The 13,473-nt window shown below is 41.7% G+C and overlaps 1 protein-coding gene across 7 annotated transcripts in view; it reads left to right on the forward strand.

Annotated features, from left to right (window-relative positions):
* Window positions 1-13,473, forward strand: part of LOC121192957 (rho GTPase-activating protein 12-like) — a 45,107-nt gene that overhangs the window by 20,790 nt on the left and 10,844 nt on the right. For all 7 annotated transcript variants that reach the window (XM_041055018.1, XM_041055019.1, XM_041055020.1 and 4 more), the window contains exon 3: window positions 11,878-12,147. In XM_041055018.1, coding sequence (XP_040910952.1) covers window positions 11,878-12,147 — 270 coding nt within the window. The remainder of the gene's footprint in view (window positions 1-11,877; window positions 12,148-13,473) is intronic.

Consider the following 13,473-nt stretch of genomic DNA (forward strand, 5'->3'; position numbering starts at 1 on the left):
GCCAGAGCTGCATTGACCCCTTAAATGTAGGCAGTTTCTCATTTTTCCACTGAAAGTGCAACAGCCTAAAAAAAAAGGAAATTAAAGTTAAAACTGAGCTGATGTATTTAGACTTTTACTGTTGCTGTGATGTTTGTTAGAAACCTGCCTGTTTAATATTTAGCAACAAATGTTTTTGTTTTTGTTTTTATCATGAAACTCTCTGTGACTTTCATTTTAAAACATGCTATAAAAAGAAATCTGAACATGACAATATCCGGCCTTTTCAGAACTGCTCCAGGCTACACAATAGGTAAATTAATACCAGCCAAATGAAGACTAAGTTGATTTTATCTGCTCCTGGAGCTATTTTTAACCTCTTTCAATGGACATTTGATTTGTTTAAGTACATTTATAACCCAAACCAGGTCTGTCAGGTTGGAAGAAGAAACATTTAACCCAGTATCCCATCAGGGTTAGTGCTATCGTAACATAATTCTCCCTCTTACACAATATACTCTTCTCACTTACAGTGATCCCTTAATGTCTGAGTTATGCCATGATTTGTGGTGCCAGTAAAAAAGGCCACTTGTGTCATGTCTCAGGCGTGACTCACTCTTTTCCAGTGCCCACTCATTTATGAGGTCCACTGTTACGAATGTGCCTTGAATGCATGACGTGTAGTGTTTCCGTTATATGTGCAGCCACATAAAGCTTTTTTTCAGTTTCTATTTCATGATGTCAGGGCTTTGAACATGAAACCTCAGTTCATTTCTATGAAGAGGACAATATTCTCTGCTTGTTTACTTTCTGTGTCTCTCAGCTTACATCTCTTTAACTTCCTCCTTTTGTCCCGTCCCTGAAGTCTTTGCATCGGATGTAAATATTTCATGCATCCCATATTTGTCTGTTTTGCCTCATGGAGGCTTCTTTAAGAGGGGACTTTAGTGTCAACACTGAGTGGTCGTATTGTACGTGGGCTCTTTGATGTACCTACAGTCCCTCAGACCGCCTCTGTCATCAGCCCTGCAGGCATTTGACCTTTCACCCACACGTTTGACCTCAAAGCTATCATTAATGCATTGAGGAAAATAATGTGGCTTTTCATGACTCCAGAAGTGGAAAGAAACAGTTATGGACAATGACCTAAAGTCTCTTTATGGTCAGGCAGGAGTTCTGCGCTCAGGTCTCAGGGACCTAGGGCTGTAATTAACAGTTATTGTCTTCAGCACACATAACTTGACCTCTGCCTTGCAGCGGCAGCAGGGCTGTTCATCCCCATCTCCAGTGTAAACTGTGAGAGATATTTTTCAACCATGGACAGAACTTTCTTTCGGCACTAAACGTATTTTGCATCTAATTTCTGGATAGTTAATTTGGAGCACCTGACTACGTGTATGCGAATATCAATATACCGACACAAGAGGCATTCCCAGGGCTGGGGGGGTTCGCATCTGTGAAATATTACTTAAATCAAAATTTTGTGTTGAAGATCACGTGTTTGTTGGATGTAGGAGACCATTTTTGTGCTCCCTGGTAACACTGACCCTTTCCGTCAGCTACCACCACGCTGCAGAGATTAGCTTTGGCCCGCTGTTGGCAAACTGTGAAGCTCCATGTGTCATTTTCAGCCTTATATGAAAATGGCATGATTTTACAAGCCTGCTGTTTTGTTTGCAGTTTTACATCAGATTGCTCAGGCTGTAGACCAAAAAGCTAAAGGTACAGGGAAGTCAGGTGCTGCAGTAACAGCCTTAGGAAATAATTGGGACACAGCTTTGTGAACAGACTTTGCAAACTAAAAAGGAGGTCGGTAACATTTTTGGAGAGTTACACTTTACAGAATGGAAGTTGCATATAACTCAAAGAAAAGGTCTCCCAGAGCTTTGGATGTTTGTCACTGTTTTGCTGTGATTATTTCAAATAACCTTCTACCTGTGAGTGGACCATTTCCTCTTCATTTTCTGTCTTTCTTTCTTTTCTTTTTTTTGGTAATCCCTTAATTTCCAGGTCCATAATTTCCCAGAAATTTCTTGTAAAGACCCATTTAATTTGGTACTAATAACAGTGTAGAGAAGAGAAACACTCTTCGGTTGGTACACTTTCAATTTCTGTTTACTTGGTTTTAAATGAAGCTTTCAAAAACAGAATTATTGTCCCCTATAATTTGCACTGAATCTAATACTTATTTCTTGTAAACTACCTAAGAAATCATTATGATGAAATTACAGACTCGTAAAATGAAGCATTACCAATTTTATTTTTTTAAACTGGGTTGATCCCCATTAACATTATGTCATTTTGAAGGAGGCATGGCTCAGAAAGCAGCACAGCGTGAGCATTTAAGTTCACAGAACCTGTCTTAATACATTTCCTGACAGACTGCGTTTAAGCCAGTGGCCTCACTCAAGGCAGTCTGGTATTTCTGGATGAATAAAGTCTACTTAGCTTATTACTGCTCCCCACTGAGTCTCCTTTTATCTCTGTCAGTTACACTGGGCTGAGCTGAGAGCATCATGGCTGTGCGGCGTCCTTGTTCTCTGGACATATAGCCTCACTTATGTCCATGAACAAACATCGAACACATTTAGACTGATGGCCTTAAAGGACCTGTGTCTGCGTTTGAAGGAATAATACTAGTAATCTTGTTCCTCCCCGCTGGGTCTGGTCTTAACTCATTCAGTGGATCCAGCTGGGTCAGGCTGCTCAACAGTGAAGCTGTGTCTGTTGTAATGTGATCTGACAAGATGAGCAGGGTAGGAAACTAACGTGTTCAGCCTCTCAGTGGACTGTTTTTTTCTTTTTTCAGCTTCTTTCAGAAGCTCATTTAGATTTGTTTAAAAGTTTAAATCAAAATTTAGAGCAACTTTTAACAGAATTTCCAGAAAATGTGTCTGTGGTTAATTTTTTGAGTTTAACAGTTGCTGAAACTGATGGGTTTGAAAACTGATGGCGCTTGTATAAGAAGTCTGGGTCTGCTTGGAAAATAACGCTGTTGATTGCAGACTCCAGAGGAAATCAGACTGTGTCCCGCTTGTGTTCTCATAATGTGCTGCTGAATGGGAAATGAACTGAATGTGCCCTGTCTGCCGCAGAGAGAGATTACAACACCCTCACACACACACACACACACACACACACACACACCCACCCACGTATACAACCATCAGTCTCATCGCTTTCAAAACAAATCAGAGGTCTGGTGTTTCAAATCATGTGCACAGCGATTTACTTTTTGCATTTAAAAAACCTGTCGTTACCTCAAAAGTTAAACTTTCCGAGATGAGAATGATCATTGCTGTCTGCTGAATAGTTACTAAAACACTATCCAACCAACACTTTATTGATTATGCTATAAAACATCAAAAAAACGGCAAATCCTCATATGTGAGAAGCTGGGAAAGGCCAGTGTTTGGCACTTTTATTTGAGAAAAGATCGAGAATCAGTGCATCGAGTATTTGCTGCAGCACAAATGACACTTTTGCAGAAAAGCGTAAAAAGCTGGGAGAAAGAAAGTGGACAGATGCATCAGGCTGCAGGTGTTCCCTCTCACTGCCTCCTCAGCCCTTTCACCCACATTTTCACATTTTCACATTTCCAATTCAGTGGAAAATGTTTGGCATGCTGCGTGAGCTGTTCTGTTGAAATTCAGCAGCAGTCAACCCCCCCACCCCCCCACTTGGTTTTTCCATGACAGTTTCTTATTTGTCTCTTGTGTATCTTTGCAGAAAGAAGAAATACATGTTTTTTCAGAAGTAGGCCATTAATTTTGCTGAGGCTCCATACCTCTACTGAAAGTTAAACATTAGCACACAGTCCTGTTAGGCAATGTTTTTTTGGCTTGTGACCCATTATGACTGAGCAATATCTACTCAAACCCCCAGACCCCCTCCTAACAGGCCGTATATGTTGATGAGCTTCTGAGCAGCTCATCCAGAGAAGTAACCAAGAATCATGTTCCCTTGCTAGATTCTTTAATTTCGACGAGATAAAACTCGCCAGTGCTTCACATAAAAAGCAAATAATTGAGAATAGTCAGAAAAGTGCACATACATTTGTTCGAAATAATGTTTTCCCCTCATTAAGGATCTCACAATGAGGTGTCGTTTTTTTTTGGGGTTTTTTTATAGTTTCTCTGCTTACGTAGTTACTGCTCTTTTGGATTTCTGGGTCAGCTCGCTGGCTCAGTCTCAGACACTGGAGAGCAGCTGTACAGTAGTGAGCCTGTAACCAGAGGGTCACTGTTTCAAATCCCCAGACCAGCTGGGATAAATCTGGGTTGGACATAAATAAAAATCGCGTTCCCTGAGACTGAGACTGAGCACATTGCTCTTGAGCAAGGCATTTAAACCACCCGGCTGCTCTAATAAAACTTTTCAGCTCAAGTAATAGAAAAACCGAACCTCCCGTGGGCCTGACAGCTTCTAACTTCATGAATGTAAAACAGGACACTGATGGGAAAGAGCTGGTGGGCTGAGCTGCGCCAACCCAAGATAAATAGACGGTTCAAAGAGAGTCACAAAGTAAATTGGGTGTTTCTCCGCAGGACTTTCATAACGCGCTCAGTTTAATACGTGTGGTGTGGCACAGCATAAACAGATCCAGATAACTGATGTATGAGCCTGCAGGAGGATGTTGAGACTGGCTTTAGCGGGAGTTGCAGGACAGGACAGACATGAAGAGTCTTTGTATCTTTGCATGATATCTTCATCCTCCTCAGCTGTGTTGGCTCAACAGAGCGGGATTAAGATAACAGGCGTCAAGATGTAAACATCCATCAGAGGTGATTTAGATAATGTCTCAAAGCGTGCGGCCATTTATTTCTAAGAGGTACAACCGCAGATTTCACACTGTAAATCAGATGATTCTGTTGTTTTAACTTGTACCGAAGATTTTCATTCTTTCATTTTGGACTTTTGAAAACTTTTTCCTTCTCTCAGCCACTGAAAAAATTAGCCACTTTTAAAGGTACATTTTCTACCTGGCAACGGTGTTTGTCCATAAATGGCAACATCAAATCCTCCACAGAGCTCAAGTTGGAGGGGACAGCTACACACAGCATCTTCCTAAGTCACATCCCATTGCATCATGTGTCCTGAGGAGTGACCACACCTGTCCCCCTGCTACTGTCTTACATAATCACCTACTCGTACACATACATACACACACACGTATTTATATACATGCCAGCTGTCCTTAGCAGACCCCTCACCAGCCAACCGCCGCGCTGGAGAATTAGCGTCACTAGCTGTGACCAGTCAGGTAGATGGAATTAGAGGATTAATCATTCGGTCGAGGCTGTCAACCGCCTCGCTGCGCTGTGTTCCCTCAGGCTGGATCTGCTCTGTGGCCTCAAATAACAATGTCACCACAGGACTGCTCTTATATTTAAGGCTGAGTCAACTCTGAGAATATTATACAGGCCATTATTAGAATTTATTAAACACGTGTGTCACTGTGGGCAAAGCTTCAAGCCCGGAGTGTGAAAATATGTCACTGAGCTACACTGGATTCCTTTCTGCTCATGTCGTATAAGTGTCTCTGGTTATAAATGTCAGTAAAGTGTCTGAAAGTCAAGAGTCATGTTTGCAAAGTAATTTTTTTCCCGCATTTAAAAAAAGGGTGACTGTGGTTTCAGGCATCATGTCGCAGCCTGCAGGGAACACCTCTCATCCCCTGTGGTGGGGGCAGAGCAGCATCCAGACAGCTGCTGTCCCAGACTCACAAGCATATGGTCATACACTCTGCAATCTAAATACACACACACACACACACACACAGATCTGTGAAGTGTCATTGCTCCTGCATTTGGGCCGTGCCAAGAAAAATCACTTTTCACTTTCTGTGTCACTTTTGCTTCCACTGGCAGCGTATTATGCTGCCTCCGTCAGTCCTGGAAGAAATATTGTTTATCAGACACATGAAAGTTCAATATGTTGCTCAGTCATTTACCTTATTTAAATATGGGTCAGTGGAGCCTGAAAGCCTCCTGACTTCAGCTCCAGAAGGTCACTCAGAGCACAATCTCACCTCAGGCCGTTCGCTGTGTTGTCCCAGCATTCCTCTGCATCGTCTGCTCTTTTCGCCTGTTGAATGTAATTGCACAGGAGTTGCGTAATTGCCTTGGGTGGTGCCACTGTTTAAAGAGCTTTTTGTGTCGACTCGCAGCGCGTTTGCTCATGATTTGCTTTTTCTTCCTTATTATTCATTTCAGTCAGATTTACTGAGATTACCTCAGACCAGACAGAGAGGCCCACCGGGCTGTAATGGATGCAGCGTTTTACAGGCAGGGTCCCTTTAGCATGTTTTTTTTTTTTTTCAGACCTCAGCCATGTTTACGTTTTGTCTTTTTCTGTTCCTGGCTGATTCTCAGTATACTGAACATTCATTTTCAGTTGCAGATTTCTGTGTCCCTCCCTCTTATGTGCCCAGTCCTTCACCCACAGTAACTGAAGGCATAAATATGTATTTGAGAGGGAATTAACAAAACAAACACAGATAAATAAAAAAAAAAGGCGTAAATAAAAACTTGCAGATCAGGAGCAGCACAACAAAATACAGTAAGGAAATTGTCTTTTTGTTTAGTGCACTGTATTACCTCTCATGCTTTTAGTGTGTTATGGTTCTGTGATGTAATCTTATCAGGAAAGGCAGCCTGGCCATTTTCCAGATGCACAGCTCCTCTCTAATATAACGTCCTTTCTTCCTGTTTCGATCAGGCGCTGTCACACCTCACGGCTGGTTTCACTGCTCATTTGTCCCATATACACCTGTTAGCGTGTCACCTATGTACTAGTGACCTCTCCCATCACAAACCACATATGATAGAGAAATGAAATGACAGAAAATTTAAAGAAATATTTGAATGAGTCCTCTAAAACAAGGCACCAAATCTGCTTCTACGGACAGCATGAATCTTAAAGATGGATTACATTGAAGTTTTCCCTAAATATGAATCAAGCCTGTTATTTGTAAGGCTGCAACTGATGTTTATTCTCGTCACTGATTACTCATTTGTCTATAAAATGAAATCATGGAAACTACAAATATTTGACATTTGCAAACAGATATTATTATTAGTATTTAAACATCAAAATAGTTGATTAATCAGCTAATTGACTAATTGCTGCTGCTTTAGTTATCTGGTTTACTTGCTGTAAATCTTGGTAAATCTTGGTATTTCTTGTCCATCATGTTAAAAGTGGCTCATCAAAGCTTTGGCATACAAATAGTGATGTTTAAAGTGGATGTACATTAGTCTACCTTCCCCAGGATCTGATTTAGTACTTTATAGTGATGCTGTCCAAATCCAAAGTTTATTAAAAAGTGACTCAGCGTGGCTTTTTGCTGACTCATCAAACCAAGATCAAGCCTTGTTAAGGAAAAAATCTGAATGTGTGCCTCAGTCAGCGACATTGGTGTTGTGGCCAAAAAGAGAAATATTAAGCAGGAGGTGGAGGCTCCTCGCTAACACACTCATGATGTGTGTGGCTTTAAACACACACACAGCACTGAAGTGGCCCTTTGTCCCAGTTGAAACTAAGAACTGAATGGACGAGGAAGTAGAGGAGAAGTAGGTTTTCTCTCTGTGCGAGTTTAATTGCGTGGGCATGTTTGTGCATGTGCGAACTTGCACGTGTGCCGTGTGTATATTTGTCTAACCCACACATCTAAGCATGTTGGTATCAAAGTACTCCAGTGTGTGTTTGTTTACAGGTGTGTATGTTTTGTGTTTGCATAGCCCGGCTAACTGTGGTATGCAGCAGAGCAGGTTCATCTGTGTCAAACAGAAAAGGGGAGGAGAGAGGAGGTGAACATGTGGAGCCCCTCCTCCTGCTTCACCACTGGCCTGTTGTTGTCAGGCTGCCACCTAAAGGATCCTGCTGCCTTCATCTCTGCTTACCCGTGATCTTTTCCTGTTTCTCTTTCTGCTGCTGAGACAAAAGCAAAAGTCTGGAACCGTCATTACAGAGCTCTGCTTCCACTTACAGTCATATCCTGCATTGATTATTTTGGAAGATTTTTTTGGAGCCTCTGATTGGTTTTCATTTGAGAAAGGTTCAACAGCTTAATGGTTTGACTGGGACTGTGAAATAAAAACACATAAGGCTGCAAATAATCTGGTGATTATGTTTTGATTAAACATCCAGTCAAAAAAAAATGCTAAAGAAAACAAAAATTGAAACTCTGGTCACAATTTGCTGCTTTTTTCTGCCTCAAAACTATGTTGAACACATTTTTGTGTTTTAAGCTCTGGTCAGACAAAATAAGCAATTTGAAGACAAGGAGTTGAATCAAATGACGCATAAACACTGAAACAAGCCAGCGAAACCACAACTGAAACAAACCAGAACCAGCAGACTGAACGTTGCTTTTACTTTTAAAAAAAGCAACCCAGCCATTTTAGAGCGGCCCCGGCTTAATGTGTATCAGGACAACGGCTTTGCATACAATGAGCACAGCATTTTGAATCTCACACCAGCCTAGGCTAAATATAAACTGTGTGGTGGCCAAAGCATCTGCAGCCATTTCTGTCTAATATTAGCCGCGATGCTTTGACTGCATGTCTCCATTTTCTCCAGCTCTGTTTCTCTCCGGCTCCGATGTGGTTCGACTCCGGCCGAAAAACACTGGGCCGGTTGATTATTATTCCACTGCAGAGCTGCAGGCAGTACAGATAAGACTATGCGGGTCCTCTTGTTTGAAAAATTGGCAGCGTCATTCTGTGTCCCTTCCTATTCTCTACCCGTTCACCCCTGCTCTGACCTGAAATAGAAAATTAAGATTATGCCGAGCTGCAGCCAGAAGTGTTAATTGGCTGCTGCTGTGCAGTTTTATATCAGACTCAGTGCTGCTGTCAGTATCAGTGACAGTGGGTGTTGTGGCTACTGTTAGTCACTGGTGTGATCGAAGCTTTACTGGTGCTGTGATGGCTCAGCTTGTGTAACCATCATGTACCTTCAAGTCTCAGGAGTGCTCCAACGTTTAGTCCACTTACATTATCTTTGTACAGCATGAACAGGACTTTTATTTCTGAAACACCAAATACCCCAAATAATTCCCCACTCCCGGCTACACGATAGTACATAATGATACTTGCCACTAATGCCACCTGGCAACCTTTCCTTAAAGCACAGTGCACTATCAAAGAGAGCGGCTTCCTCAGTATAAGAGGTCGACCTCTTAATGTCCCACTGTGGCTCAGTGTTTTTAGAGCTCAGTATTGATTAGGCGGTCGGTCTGTTCACACCAGATGTCCGACACCAGCTGCTGTAATGGAGTTAAGAGACTTCCCGAGCATTTTTAATGAGCGGACCTGGCAGTGCAGCCTTTAGTTACACAATGAGACCTGTTATTTAGCTCGTAGCTCATATTGCTGCTGACCATGAGCTGTAACAGTTGTTTAGTTTGAGTTATTCATGATCTTTATGCTGAGAAGGTTTTACAACCCTTAGACCCGACCGAATCTAATGAAATAAAAATGATCTCAGACAAACAGGAAGACTCCCACTTGAAATCACTATTAATTTTCCTCTTAGAGGATTTCAGATGTTTGCCTGCCAGCAAAGGAATATCAAACTTTCTTTTTAAGCAGCTTTCCACCCCTCAAGTGAGTTCGACCAGACTTGGGAGGAAATGTGGTTTTGTGGATGACGCTTCAGTGGGATACTACTATACTGGCTTTTTAATGGTCAATTGACTATCAGGACTTCCCCTTTGACAAATTCATGCACTGAATCACATGTTCACTCAGCATTATACAGGAAGACCACAGAACAGTATCACCAGGGTTGCACACTGCATGCATGAAGGGAAACTGACAGCTTAATGCAGACTCTTAATGCAAAATATCAAGCAGGGACAATGGCAATGACCCGTTGGAGGAGAAGCTTTCTGCGAGCACTCTCATTGCCTGCAGAGGATGATGTGTTTACTAGGTGCTCACCACCAGAGGTAATATTTCATATGTTATTAATTATTTACCATAAGTTAACTTGTAAGTTGCATCTTTTTTCACAGTGTACAGTTTTGCACATTAGCATCACAGAGCCTTCTTGGTAAAAGCAGTTTTTTACTTTGGAAGTCGGACTTTCCGAAGTCAGTTTCCCTGTTTTTCTCTGGGCTTTCTGACCAATGCCTTTCTGTCAAATGCTGGCCTCTAGTCATTAAAAAAAAACAGGTAGAAGAAGCAACTATATATTATGTAAAATATATAATGTATAATAAATGCACTTGCCACCTTAATTTTGTACTTTGCCTTGCTGTGGTGCTGCACTGAACAGCACTTTTCTCAGGCTTCCTCGAGTCCGCTGAATATTTGATTCTCCTGGGTACCTCCAGCTGTTTGCTGGGCTCCTGCATATTTCATCTCTATTGATCCCTGTGCAATAAAAACATCACAGAGCCAATGTTAGGAGGCCGCAGGGCACTGGCATTATTTATGACTCTCTCTGCCCTGTCGCTCTGCAGGCAGGCAGCTTCTTTGTAAAACCAGCATGAAATAATCATGACGAGTCGTCCATTGACTGGATCAGTCATTCGTCAGGTTTTTGAAGGAGGATACTCTGTCATTAGAGGCAGCGTGCTGGTGGTTCAACATCTGTGGAAATGTTATTGAGCTAACTTTTTGTTCACTTGTCGATAGTGTTGTAATTCAGTAATCCACAGTGTTTTAAATCATATTGGTCACCTGTAGCAACATAAAAAACATTTGGTTTGAGCTTGGTTGAGTCTCCCATCCTGGATGGAACATTTCTGCAGTGTGTTAGTAACTGAGACCTGATTTCCTTCATGTTAAAGTTAACAGGACCTGAAACATAATTGATGTTTTGTTGTGTGATCAGTCTTTACTGTCTGCAGAGACTTTCGTCTTCTGATTAAAAACCTACTCTGAGAAGTTCTGGATTCATTTTAGAATCCTGTAATGAGAATATTTTGTTTATTAAAATGGTTATGCCAATCATAAGAGGGGAAATGATTAGTCTTTTAACTGAGCAATCAACTGGCAGAAAATGTTTCTTTTTCTTATGTTATAATAAACTGAATATCTTTGGGTGTAGGATTGTTGGACAAAAAGAGCAACTTGAAAATGTCACCTTGGGTTTCGGATAATTGCAAAGGGTGTTTTCACTATTTTCTGAGTTTTTTTTTAATAGAGATATTATGACAGCAGCCTTTATTTGCAGACCTGCCTATATGTAGAATTGTTTATCTTATTTTGGGGGGGGCTTTTTTTTTTTTTTGAGGTCTCAAAAGAAATTGTAAAATATGTAATCCCACTCTTTTACGTACAAAATAATCCACATTTACCTTTGTACTTTCAGCTTTTTCTCTAGGAAAGATTTCCACAGCTGTAAGAATGAGCCTGGACAAACTGTCCTCCCAATGTTCAAGACGCATCTTGACAGTCAGTTTTACTTCCCCATTTCTACCTGACATGGGTCCCTGCCACTCAGTTATATAACAGCAGCACTTACTTCCCCCTGTCTTCCTCCTCTTGAGTTGAGTGCTTTCCTCTGTGGTCAACAATCATGTCAGCTTCAACAACAGATATTTATTTATTGGCGTTTCAGTCATTTCCTTTATGTTCCAATGCCACTCACTGCCCAGCACAGACACTGTAAAGATCCAGTGATTGACTGCATTTAGAGCTCAGTGGGAACGTGGCATTAACAGTGTGGAGGTGTTGAGATGTAAGATCTGAGGGTGTTTTAAGGTATTTTAGATCAAAGTGTCCATCAGCTTGCATGTGCAGCTGCTGATTTACACTCTGAAAGCTGTGAATTTCGTACATCATGCTGTGCAGGAACTTTTCCCTGATTATATAACAGATGTAAATCCGCTCACGGATGACTCACAGTTCTACCACTCTCTTTCTCTCTTTCTCCCTCCATCAGACGGTGCCTTCGTCGGGCCAGGGCCGCTCAGAGTCACCTGTCTACACCAACCTCCAGGAGCTGAAGATCACCCAGACCAACCTGCCCCCTCTGCCCTCTGGCTCCCCGCTCCACTCGCTGGGTGACTGGGAAACCTACAAGGACCAAAACGGCAGGCACTTCTACTACAACCGCTCCACCCATGAGAGAACCTGGAAGCCGCCCCGAGCCAGGGACACCAGCACCGGGAACTCCAGAGGAGAAAGCCACAGCGCAGGAGAGAGCTCTGAGGTACGGATCCCTGCATAGAGAGTTCAAGAAAACACACACGCATGTAGACACAGTATTTTAAATCTATCTTTATGACAACACTCTCTTAAAATATGGTTTATACTGTACTTAATTCTAGCACAAAAACTCACTACTCTCCCTCAGAGCAGGTTCAAATAATGTGTCTCCCATTTGGTGGAAAAAGCAGACTCTTTAAAAGTGGGTGATCTTAAAGGTGGAGCGAGAAGCCGTTCATCAAAATGAGTCATAGTGTTACAGGTAGTCGCTGCTACAAGAGATTAAAAAAAAAACACACACACATTGCATTTACAGGTAACACACAGGTAGCCACATTCCTCTGTGCTTTGAAAACCAGCTGAGGCAGCAGATTTTGGTCCTGTTTTAAGCTGCTTCACCGAAAGCACACCTCCTCTCCGTGACTGCAGACCATTCAGCTCATACGCAAACGATAACGGTGGAGGATGTAAGAATTTGAGAAATGAGTTTGCGAAGCTTGGGCCCTTGTCATTTCACACATGTGAGCGTCTGTTGAGTCACTGCAGAAAGCAGATGTGACTGTGACTGAATATCACTTTCAGAAAGTTTTCATAGCTTTCAGACTGTCTGAGCATCTGTTTTGAGAGGGTCTGTCCATTGGCCATTAACCTGTATTATAAATTAATCCTAACATTTTTCAGCACTGAGTTAATTAAAGATGCTGTACAGTGCTTCAGGCACTGACCTTCTTCAGGTGCCAAATTCACAAAGTAAACACTAGAACCACAGGCAGCAGCAACCAGTTGAAAAGGCAGCTAAATCATCAACACCTGAGACAATTCACGACAACAGCAACAGTAACTTATAAAAACATACTTGAGACAAACTATACACTGTATGTCGAGATCCATAGAAAAAAAATGAAAATAATGAAAAAATAAGTGGAACAAGTTTCACAAAAAATAACGAGTGACCCAGCCAGAATGACCTGACTTTGCAAAAATGCCGTCACTTTGAACTCAAACTGGTTTTCACAAGCGTAGAATTACAAGAACTTACGCCCTCACATGCTTACGTATACTCAGTCAGCGTCGAAGCATCATGAGTGAGACGCAGATTTTAAATAGACAACAACAGGAATCATCTCATGCTGTGTCTTCCTCATTATTTACAATGCTGTGCATGTAGACAGACTGAGACATCTGCAGAATTGTTCTCTTGGCGGTGACAGATGTGATGGGAGATTTGAATTTTCAGACAAAACACATCTCAAAAAAAAAATGAAAGATTTATTTTAACACCGGAAAAAATTTTGAAAACTTGAAAAACTGTGATTAAAAAGACACATAC

This window comes from Toxotes jaculatrix, chromosome 14 (genome assembly GCF_017976425.1).
Source record: "Toxotes jaculatrix isolate fToxJac2 chromosome 14, fToxJac2.pri, whole genome shotgun sequence".
Taxonomy (NCBI): domain Eukaryota; kingdom Metazoa; phylum Chordata; class Actinopteri; family Toxotidae; genus Toxotes; species Toxotes jaculatrix.